Raw genomic sequence first — 12314 nt, 5'->3', positions numbered from 1 at the left:
CAATTCCGAAGACTTGTGGATGACTCGTCATTATTTGTTTCACTCGATGCTTCATTTCTGTGTGATGTAATTATTTAATTTCTAAGATTTCATACTTTTTTCTTCTTTTTTTTTTTTAATACAAAGAGGTCAAGGTTCAAAAAGAACTTGATATCAAAGGGTGGACGGTTAGCAAGGCCGAATGGCAGCAGACAGTACACATTCAGACCTTTTAATTAACAAGATCAGTATGTGTAAAGGAAGCTGCATGTCGACAAAAGGGGACAGCGTTAAAGCAAGAATATAAGTGGTCAAGGAAGGGTATTTGGAGTTGGAGGGGACATGACGTTCTGATGGACTACCATCTTGAAAGATTACAGAGAAGAACTGGAACAGCAATCCGTAGAGCGCATACCTCCACCACGCTGAACAGTTTACCTTTTGTATCCCACTGATGGGGCGGATCCAGGTCTGGATCTTCACCAAAATCAAATTGATTAGTCCTCATCACTCACCCAATCTGTCCAGCAAGTTTTGTCCAAATCCATCCAAAAATTTTCGAGATATCCTGCTCACAGACAGGCAAATAGACAGACGGGTGAAAACATGACTGCCGTCTACCTTCAGTGGCGGATGTAATGACGTAGTATCGATCATTGTTTTACTAGTTATGGAGTTCTTCGGGATTCGTTCTATTCTTTGCTATCCATGTATTTTTTTTTTTACTAATCTGGTGTTGGTTTTACTTGGTGGTCGGGTCACAGACGTATACACTCAATTTCTCCCGAGTTATGACTCATTGTAGCGCATGAAATATTACACGGTCTGTGTCTGTTTCTATTTTTCCCCTTTCTATGTCATGTTGAAGTCATGGAGAAACAAATTCCCCTTTCGCATGTCCCAGTTCGTCATCAAAAGTCCTCAAGTGTCCCGCTCTGTGATGCTCAGAAAATAATTTGTTTCCTTTCTCGATGATTCATCACTTCTTTCATATCTCCCTCCACACTACTGTTCTCCTGATACTGATCTGATCTCCTGATACTGATCTGATCTCATCGATATTCTCCTTCCATGAGCCGCGTGGGACCACCCCAGTGACCAATGATCGTAAAAGCACTCCGTTGAGTGCATTCCTCTGCCAGGCTGAACGGTTTACGTTTGGTATCCCACTAATAGGTCGGATCGAAATCGCAACCTGAACCAAAATCGATTTGGCTTGTTCTCGTCACCGAACCAACTCATCCACCTATAGTGGGGCAAATTAGCATAACAAATGTGCATTTTATGAGGAAAGCACCAAATTTGGCACAGTAGTAGCCTATCATATTATGAACAGATTTGGATATTGGGCCATCTCAAAATTTTTGATGGCAGTGGAAAATGGCTGCCACAGCCATCAGCGGCTGAATTTGAGATGGCCCAATATCCACATCTGTTCATAATATGATAGGCTACTAGTGTGCCAAATTTGGTGCTTTCCTCATAAAATCCACAATTGTTATGCGATATTTAGCTAAGTTGCCCCACTACTAGTATTGTCATAATCCGTCAATATCTTTTAGAGATCTCTTGCTCACAGACAGACAAGCGGTGATGAAAACATAACCTCTGTCGACCTTTGGTGGCGGAGGTAATCAATAGAATAATTTGATGTGCAATCTCAAATTATGTTGCTCAACAAAATGCGCTTTATTGTTTGTGATCGTTGTGCCTTATTTAGTTGCAAATACCAATTGCTCACACCATGGATTCCTTGAGCAGGTTAAACAAAGGTGAATGTATGTTCAACTGGATTGATATGACGACTCAGAGGTAGCATCGTCACCTTGCAGCCGTCTACTCCGAGCTCGATTCCACTTTCCAAAAACAAAACAGGGAAACCAGAATGTTTTGGGGGTTTTTTTTGACTTTAACAATATGTTTAACATTGCGACTCCTGATAAATATTTTAAATATCAAATGTGAGCCGAGTGGGAATGGAGGGATTTTATTTTTTCCCTTTGCCAGGAACACGCACGCGGTGCATTCAGCGAGCACGTGGCAAGCTGCTCCGAAATGTAGCCGCTCGTGTTTATTAATTTTTATTTTGTTATGATTGGCCATCGGTTTCAAGAGCAATGGTTACATGCATTCGTAACATAACCAGAGAGTTGGTGTCAAAGCCACCCAATGCTCGCCTGTTTATACATTTATCGTTTTTAAAAGACTTGTCTAATTATATTTTTTTATAAAGCATTGCAGTGAAGTCTGATCCAAATAATTTTAAAGCAATATATGTATTTGTATATTGTAATCAGAAAAAATAGTGTGGTAGATAAAACATTAGAAAGGAAATAACTTGCACCAAAAACTTTAACGTTTTCACGCTCACGCTGACACTCACGCCGGGGGTATCGCTATAGCTCTCTGTTCTTCGAACAGGCGAGCTAAAAATGGCAAACACTTTGGCATGCCTCCTGAGATGTCACCTCCCCAGCTTGAAACTTTTGGTTCAAGAGTCAGTAAGTGACCACTATATTCGTTATTGGTGTGTGTCTCTATCTGTCTGTCTGTCTGTCTGTCTGTCTGTCTGTCTGTCTGTCTGTCTGTCCCGAGCATAGCTCCATGGGTTTTGATCCGATCCTGATAAAATTTTGGTGGGAGATTTATATCATGATATCGTTGTGTTTTCCTGAGAATGGGCGTGGTGCGCCCATTATGGGCGGAGCCACGCCAAAAAACATGTGTTTTTAGGGGGTAGCCGATTTCAATTTGCATCTTCTCCTCGGGGGTTTGTCGAATCTGGTAGGGTTTCGGTATTTGGTTAGCCCAATGGCACCTGCATAGCCCCACGGAGCTCAATTTTTCATTTTCGTCCCAAGGTCAAGGTCACAAGGTCATGAACTTAGAAAATTTAGAATTTTGACATAAAAATCATACGACCGCCCAAACATTGAGAGCTGGGATGACAATATTTTTTACGCATAATCTTGAGGTCATTCCCCACCTAAAGTCTGGAAACCGTTTTGCTCTATCTCGAACACCTTGCCCGTGGCGCCCCCTTCAAGTTTGTTTTTACGTCGATTTCATCAAAGTATGGATAATCCGAGGAGTGCGAAATGCCATATAGCCTATATGATGTTATATTGTTCCTGGAATGTTCCAGAGGAAGTTTTGCACCAAAGGTCATAATCCTTGACCTTTGACCTTTAAAGTTCATAAAGGTTAAATTTTCAAAGTTGTGGGAATCGAACCGGGGTTTCGACCTTCTTCGACGAACTAACTCCAATAAGCTATAGCACGTATCCTGTTTCCTTATTTTAATGTCCCCAACATTGTTTTGTGACCTTTAAAGGTTATGCAAAGGTCAAATTTTTAAAGTTGTTGAACGAAACCGGGTTTTCGACATTTTGCAGCTAATAATCCGTCACTCGTACCACATCATGTTTATCATTTTTATAACTTGGTCAAACATCATCACATTGTCTCATCCTTGACTTCTGAAACAATCTACATCGTCAAATACCGCTCGTGAACCATCGTCGTCTTCAGACTTATCCTAAATTAACGTCATTTTGAAAATGCAGTTTTTAATTCAGAACTTCTCCTTCTTTGCTGCAACAATGACCTCATTCCACATGAGTGTGACACACTGGGTCATTTTGCAAACTTGCAAGAGCACAGTAGCACTACCATCACTTCTGTAAACTATATTATTCATGTTTTATAACATCGAGCTTTCTGTTTGAGCACTGATTGAATCATTAATTCTGCAACTAATTCTCCGCTATTTCCTTTTAATATTTTTTTTTCAATTCACTATGTCTAGTGAGATGTATCCCCAATAATCATGTATCTAATCGTATACAGTGCGTTCAGAAAGTATTGTCGCATCTACAGGTCTGCTGAAGGGTCCCTGCAAACGTCGGGTCTAGCCCGAAGAGGCTGAATGGTTATAATCTCCTTGGGAAGCGGTGACCTTGTAAAGCCAATCCCACCGGTCCAAATGACACCAGGGCAAACATGAGGAAGGTGACGTGTTCGTTTACTAAATAAATTAATAATGTTTTATTTATCACTAAGAACGATGGATAGTAGGAAAGAAAATCGGGCAAGATGAGGAGACCACAGAGGATGAGCGTTGGACCTCCTTTGGGGTGAAGGGAGCACGAAACAATTCAACAATGGATTCAAGAAAACAAAGTTTGAAATGCAAATGGAAAAACACGTTACAGTAAAGGTACCCCTCCCCCCCCCCCAACCAAGATACCACATACAAAACACACACACACACACACACACACACACACACACACACACACACACACTTCAATCCCCCCTTCATTCCTATAAGCAGTGTATTGATTCATCGGGGAAGACCCGGAGAGATTCAGGGAGGTCGATGGTAGATGCGGCCAGCACAGGGTGAATGGGAGGCTCAGGATGAGTTAGGCGGTGGGAGCAACAGGGCTCAGACATTCTCGCAGCTCGAGATTGCTGCAGGTCTCCTGTTGTCCCAAGCGAGCACGCTCTGTCTCCCTCTCTCTCCTTTGTTAGTCTAGCCTCATCCTTGTCCATCGTCCATTGGCGGAATCTCCCAGCCCTGGCCCACCTCATGCTGGGGGGTCGCCGGCCCCCGTATCACATCACCCCATTAGCTGAAGCTCGCCGTCCACAGCCAATGGAGCACCAGGGTGGCCTTCTGTTGAGGAAGCATGCTGCTATTAGCCACCTGGACTAGTCCTTCTTTTGGTCTCTCTAGGATCTCTCTTTTAGCTTGCTATGGTACTATTAAAGGAGAAACACGATAAAACAATTTACTCAATCCCTTTCCCTAGCTATTTACTGACAATTAAGCATTTCCCTCTTCCAGAAATGCGCATTTACGAAACAGATTAGCACCTCGATGTTCCTAACTTAATACATGGAGATGCTACAGACTACACAATATACCTACCCTTTGAATACATACCCCCACTCTGCCCCCCATAAACACAACAGTATTCACATCCCTTGACTTTGTCACATTTTTTGTTGTGTTCCTGCCTGAATTTAAAATGGATGAAACTGAGATTTTTTTTGTCACCGATCTCCATAAAATACCCCATCATGTCAAAGTGGATTTTTTTGGGGGGAAATTTTTACAAATTAATTAAAAATGAAAATCTGAAATGTGTTGCATCAATAAGTATTCAACCCTCTTTGCTATGACACTCCAAATTGAGATCATGTGCGTCCAATTTCCTTTGATCGTCCTTGAAATATCTCCACAACTTGATTGGAGTCCCCCTGTGACCAATTCAATTGATTGGACATGATTTAGAAAGAAACACACCTTTTGATAAAAGGTCCCACAGTTAACAGCACATTTCAGAGCAGAAACTCGAACATGAAGTCCAAGGAACTGTCCGTAGAGCTCCGAGATGGAATTGTGGGGAGGCATAAATCTGGGGAACGGTGTAAAATCGTTTCTAGAGTGTTGGAAGTTCCCAAGAGCACAGTGAGCTCAATCATTAGGAAATGGAAATGAGATGGAACTACCCAGACTCTTCCGAGAGCTGGCCGTCCGACCAAACTGAGCAACTGATCAAGAAGGACCTTGGTCAGGGAGGTGACCAAGAACCCAATGACCACTCTAACAGAACTACAGAGTTCCTTGGTTTAGGGGGGAGAACCTGCAGGAAGGACAACAGTCTCTGCAGCACTTCGCAAATCTCGGCTTTATCGGAGAGTGGCCAAACGGAAGCCACGCCTGAGAAAACAACACATGACATTGGGAGGGGCTGTTCGGGTTAGGGTCACCTCCGATTCCCATTGAGAATCTGTGGAAATACTTGAAGATTGCTGTTCACCGACGCTCCCCATCCAACTTGACAGAGCTTCGGCAATTCTGCAAGGAAGAATGGGAGCAAATCCCCGAATCCAGATCTGCAAAGCCAAGACTCGAAGCTGTAATCACTGTCAAACGCGCTTCAACAAAGTATCGACTTCGGGGGCTGAATACTTCGGGCAAATTAGATATTTCTGGATTTTGTTTTCAAAAATATTTGTAAAACATTCTAAAAATATGTTTTCATTTTGTCATCATGGGGTATTTTGCGTAGATCTGTGACAATTTTTTTTAAAATTAATGCCATTTTAAATTTCGGCTGTAACACAACAAAATGTGAAAAAGTCAAGGGGTGTGATTGGTGTGAATACTTTCTAAAGGCACTGGAAGTGTTATGGTTAACTTATATGGCACCGACATTTGGTCCCTTGTACCCCCCCCCCCCAACAAGGATGGAGACGGAGACATTAAAATGAGCTCCAAACAACCCACTGACCACTGACCGACTGATCATCCATCCATGTAGTTTTGTTTCGGCAATATTTTTAAAACCGTGGAACATTTACCTTCCACATTACAGATATCTATTCCTAATGACATTATCTCGATCTTTTTGGATCATGGCTGTGATTGGCTGAATTCTAACCATCTCGGTAACTTGGCTTGTGTACATGATATTTCAAAAACTGCTCAGTATTTAGCTTTCATATGACACAGATCTATTTCTCATGCCATTATCTCAGCCTGTTTATATCACTGCTACAAATGCCTGAATTGTGTGTGTGTGTGTGTGTGTGTGTGTGTGTGTGTGTGTGTGTGTGTGTGTGTGTGATTATGAATAATATGTGTATAATCGCATGTCGATATGTGTGCATGTTATTTGCACAATATGTCACATATAATATATGTACAATCACAATCGCGTATGTGTATATATAAATCACGACCCATTGTCGCCACCACCAGTCGCCTTCTCCACTCGCAAGTCTCTAAAGCCTTCCCTGGTTCTGTAGCATCCATATTCACCCAAGCAAGGAACCACAACTCGTGGACCAAGCCGTCCCCTTATCCGTGCTCTGTTTCTCCCTCCGACCCTGAAGCGGAAACAATGTAGATCCGCGTGACCTCCGGAGTTTACCCGGGTATGTCCAATCCCACATGGGGATACTCCTGCTTCCCCGGACACAGCACGCTGCTCCCACCAGTCACACACACACACACACACACACACACACACACACACACACACACACACACACACACACACACACACACACACACACACACACACACACACACACACACAGAGACAGACAGACAGACAGACAGTCACTCAAAAGGTGGGGGACCTAGAGTATCAGCTTATTGTTTGGTTCTATGTATTTGAGGATCATCATGAATGAGCTTAAGCCATGGGTGCTACAAGAGTGGTTCCCAGACTTTTGAGAAGCTCAGATTAGAACTTTGTTGACTTGAGTTTGTTGGTTTTCTTAATGTATGAAGAAACGTAAAAAAAAAAATTTTTTAAAGTAACTTATGCCTTATTTCTGGACCAAGTATTGTTGTTTTTATCATTGATACAGGTCTATATTGACTTGGAGGTGTGTATTCTTTATTACAAATGAATGTGATGTGTGAATTTTGGTGAGTTCTTTTATTTTTATTTTTTCCTGAAATTAATGTTTAAGTGTCGGTGAAGTTGGTGCAGTGCAGGCATGATGGGCCGAATGGCCTCCTCCTTCCTCTTTGGAACCAGGCCGGATGTGGGCGCAATTATTCCGATCATGATGATGCTGATGCAGATGAATATCATCATCAGTGTTTACTTAAATCACATTTGAGCAAATCCCCGTTGTATAATTTCACTTGCGTTGTATAATTTACCACTTCAATTGCACTAATTTTACTCATTTATGTTGGCTTTATTCTTTTGTCATCATTACATTTCATTCTTTACTTCTTTTTATTTTTTTGTAAACAAAGATTTGCTCATGATTCTTTGTGATAAACTCCAGTGAATCCGTGTTTAAAGCAATTGTGAAGATAATACTCTTGAATATTTAGTATAACATCCATTAATCATTGTTGTTGCTGTTCAAACAATGGCTAGGACAGCAAGTTCATTCACCTTATTGTGGGGGTCAGCCATGGGGGGAGGTTGGGCCCGAGTCTTGCATGAACCGACTGCTTAAGTTTGACATTCAACTGAAGGTGATTTTGGCAGGAATTTGTAATTCTTTCGGCGTACCGGCGATTACTCGCCGACTCTTCAGGAAAGGCGCCATCGGAACTTTAACATCCACCAACTATTGCTACCAGACGGGACACTGGCTTAACGTCGATCCGAGTGATGGCACGCTTTGTGATGCAACACCCTGTGTGTGACGCACAAATTGGACAATTTATAGCTGGGTCAGGGATCCAACCCAGACTGGACAGCTCCAAGGTAAGTGATCTACCTGTACATACATCCTTTCACACTGTTGCTGTTCAATCAAAAATAGATGTTGTTTTTGGATTCTATTTTTGGCTGCTCTTAGAGCAAGCACCCTTATTCTGGACATTTCCATTTGTCTGTCTGTCTGCGAAACTTTGGTCAAGCCTCGGGGCTAAACCACTCAACCGATTCCAATGAAATTCGGTAGGTAGGACCAATATTTCTGGGAATCGTGTGCTTTCGAATATGGGACCCCGGGCCCTAGCAACGGCCCTTTAAAGTGGTCAAACAATCGAAAAAAATCCAAAAAAAATTCGAAAAATCGAAGCTAAGAGTTCTGTGCGCAATCTATCCAGCTCCCTTCATGCCAATTTGCAGCCCTAACAAAAAATATTTGTAGGAGGAGATAGGTTTTGGGCGAGTACATGTCGAACATTTCAGAAACGGTTAATTGCGAATATCTCGAAGAGAAAGAGTCTGATTTTGATGAAACTTGGGTGAAATGTGTACAATGTGGCGAGCATGTACACAAAAATGAATGGTTGATATGCAGACCTCGGTTGCTTAGCAACAGCTAAAATACTTTATCGTACATCGTACACTTATTGTGGACTGTACGAAAAAATGAATACCTCCAAGGGACTTGTTTTTTTTGTGCCCAAGGAGAATGTCTTACAGCATCATATAAAAAAAATAAAATCTTTAGCGAATAGATAAATGGAATTACCAGGGCTGCCATTTGTTAGAGTCTCTTTGGAAACATGCCTGAAATTTCACAAGGCGGGTTTCTGGGCGCAAACTAAGAGAGCTGTGATAATCATATTTATTGTGCCAAATTGATTGATAGCATGTACATGAATATCGGCTAGTCGCGTCGGCCAGCTTTCCATCGAGAGCGAGCAGCCATGTCGTCTACCGGCTTGTTGTAATATTGGTGGATTTTTTTTTTCCTCCTCTGTTGTATTAAGATACTTATTAGTCGTTTATTACGAGTATACTGTGTGCCAATTATATTTTTAACGGAGCACAGTTCCATCGGATGGTGAATCGCTGAAATGAATCCTTTTCATTTTACCCACACACGTCATCTCAGCAATTGCAATTAATCCTCATCCTTTAATTTCCATAATAACATTCATTTTGCACGGTGTTGGAGGTTCCATCGATGAGCCTGCACATGCACCGAGCATACAATAAAATAACAGATCTGATAAAAATGATGTCAATTGTAAAACAAGTGACCTTTTATACTCATGGTGTCACGTCCGTACAAACTCCTCGTAATGCTTCATTTAAATTTTAAACCTTTCACATTCCAGGTTCACTTATATTCTCGTCTTTGTTCGAACAATCCATCGATCATGCCTTCCATGATGTCTGCAGCCATCAATGGGTTGACTTGTGGACAAAACATCTGTCTACATTCTTAGGGCTATTTTTTATTTATTCATTGTTTGTGATGATTATCCACTCAATCACCTTGCCATTATTGCTCGCTCAGGAAGCATAACAATTACAGAATGTACTTTACAAAACATGGGGAGGGAGCGGGTTATGAATGGGTGCTTCATGCACTGCACAGCTCACTATTTCAAGATGTATCAAGGAAATGTAATAAACAATTATTGCATAATTTTTCAAATTGAAGATATTATCATTCTCTCATTTCAGAATTTCTCATAAATACCATCCCTCGCTTCACTGACAGGAATTTTAGAGAGGGAGAGAGAGAGAGAGAGAGAGAGAGAGAGATAGAGATAGAGATAGAGATAGAGATAGAGATAGAGATAGAGATAGAGATAGAGATAGAGATAGAGAGAGAGAGAGAGAGAGAGAGATAGATAGATAGATAGATAGATAGATAGATAGATAGATAGATAGATAGATAGATAGATAGATAGATAGATATATATCACAATCAGAAGTTGGTGTTTGCAGTTTCGTTACAAGAACACAGAATGTCCAATTTCGCATTTTGAGATCCTGTGTTTTGTTTGTTCAATGCCAACCTCATACAGAGTTACTGTGTTTGTGAGCCCAACTTTCTGGGGAACTATGCTTCTCTGAGAGCGATGACTTGTATGGACAGATGGAGGAGAAACTGTTCATGTGATTTCATGTCAAAGCTGAAATTCGACAAAAATGGAAATACTGTGTTTTTCCATTTCTGGGAAATATACACAAACTTTCTTTCAATTTATTATTATTATTATTATTATTATTATTATTATTATTATTTTTGCATCACAAGCCTTCCTGGGGGTTTCCTGAATCCACTGTTGTTGGTTTCAATTATATCAGTTAATTTATTCTCAAGTTATTAGCACAACAAACAAACAGACAGACATGGATCCTTTTATAATATTGTTGCGGTTGAGGAAATTCGCAAACCACCATTGAGGTCCCGTAGGTGAGATATCTCTGTAAGTACATGTGTAGTTAGCCCCAAACCCGTTGTTTAGAGGGAATAAATGTGATTCATTCGGGCTGCGACCCTTTAAGATAGCCGTTTTTCTGTTCTATCGTTATTTTTGAACCAACCACGTCTCAACCGCCATCACACAACAACCACCAACCGCAACGCCGCTTCACAACAACAACAACGCCAACAGCCACGACCTTTACCTTCACAACTCGCATCCGCAAACATCGCATCACCGCCATTCCAAACGTCACCATGGCCATGGACTGCCACTTTAGACCCTCCACCACCTTCGCCTCTCCTTCTGCGGCCATTCCCGCACCGCTTGTGGGCACCGAGCGTCAGGCTGTCCTGGACTCGTATAGGGCGCGCGCCGAGCCGCGGGTACAAAGTGCGGCCTTTCCGAGGAGAAGTCGGATCAGGAATGATACACGCCCACTTCTGATCCGTCCAATCAGCAAGAGCGGGGCGGTTTGGCCCCGCCTCCAGGCGCGTCGGAGTAGAATCGATATATGCAAATTCGACGATCAGGGGAGGTTCACGCCCCTTTTTCTCCGTCCAATGGGCGAGCGTGGCTCCTCCCCCGAGCTCGTTCTGATCCAGAAATTTGCATATGGGTTCTCCTACACCACTATAAAGCGCCGAGTGTGGGGCGAATTCAGAGTTTTTCGGTCAAGGCGAGTTGGAGAAGAGCTGAGAGTTTTGGGTAGGAAGAGTTCGAGGAAGAGTTGTAGGGAGTTTTTTCGGTCAAGGCGAGTTGGAGAAGAGTTGAGAGTTTGAGTTGGAGAAGGGTTGGAGGCAGTCGGCTGAGGAGAATCGGGTCTGGAGAGTGGCAGTCTGTCGGGGGAGCTGCAGAGAGAGGAAGCCTGGAGCCTGGAGCGCGGTCGAGGTGATTTGCTGCAGTCGGCTGAGGAGAATTGGGGAGGAGGTCGAATAGCTCGGGTCCGAGGCAAGGAAGTCGGCGACGAGGTCGCAGTGGAGTCGCTCGTCGCGGGACCCAAGCAAGCCAGCTATCCTCTTTCCCCAGAGCATCGACAATCCCCCCCTTTCCCCCCCCACGCTGAGATAGTGCGAAAAGGGGGGCCCCGTTCCCACACCGCTTGTGGGCACCGAGCGTCAGGCTGTCCTGGACTCGTATAGGGCGCGCGCCGAGCCGCGGGTACAAAGTGCGGCCTTTCCGAGGAGAAGTCGGATCAGGAATGATACACGCCCACTTCTGATCCGTCCAATCAGCAAGCGTGGGGCGGTTTGGCCCCGCCTCCAGGCGCGTCGGAGTGGAATCGATATATGCAAATTTGAGGATCAGGGGAGACTCACGCCCCTTTTTCTCCGTCCAATGGGCGAGCGTGGCTCCACCCCTGAGCTCATTCTGATCCAGAAATTTGCATATGGGTTCTCCTGCCGGACTACAAAGCGCCGAGCACGGGGCGAATTTAGTGAGTTCGAGTCAAGTGAGTTGGAGAAAAGGTCGAGGCAGTCAAGTCGGGTCTGGAGAGGAGCAGTCTGTGGAGCCGTGAGTCAAGTCGGGTCTGGAGAGTGGCAGTCTGTCGGGGTTCGGAGTCTGTCAGGGAGCTGCAGAGATGGGAAGCCTGAAGCCTGGAGCGCGGTCGAGGTGATTTGCTGCAGTCGGCTGAGGAGAATTGGGGAGGAGGTCGAATAGCTCGGGT

The 12314-nt window shown here is 43.4% G+C and overlaps 1 protein-coding gene across 7 annotated transcripts in view; it reads left to right on the top strand.

Moving 5' to 3' along the window:
- Positions 1 to 12314, top strand: part of LOC147030046 (rho guanine nucleotide exchange factor 28-like) — a 157824-nt gene that overhangs the window by 16677 nt on the left and 128833 nt on the right. Inside the window, exon 1 of one of the 7 annotated variants that reach the window (XR_015056199.1) lies at positions 7730 to 8234. The exons of 3 other annotated variants lie outside the window; for them this stretch is intronic. Coding sequence is in view for 3 of the 4 variants with exons in the window: in XM_085873742.1 (XP_085729868.1) it covers positions 8139 to 8234 (96 nt within the window). In the remaining variant the exon portion in view is untranslated. Of the gene's footprint in view, positions 1 to 7729; positions 8235 to 12314 lie in introns of those variants that run through there. 3 more of the 7 variants (XM_085873742.1, XM_085873738.1, XM_085873740.1) reach the window with 3 other exon arrangements.

Source organism: Eptatretus burgeri, chromosome 3, assembly GCF_056783735.1.
Source record: "Eptatretus burgeri isolate ZD-2024b chromosome 3, Ebu_testis_v1, whole genome shotgun sequence".
NCBI lineage: Eukaryota > Metazoa > Chordata > Myxini > Myxiniformes > Myxinidae > Eptatretus > Eptatretus burgeri.
This window is presented reverse-complemented; position numbering and strand designations above follow the sequence as displayed.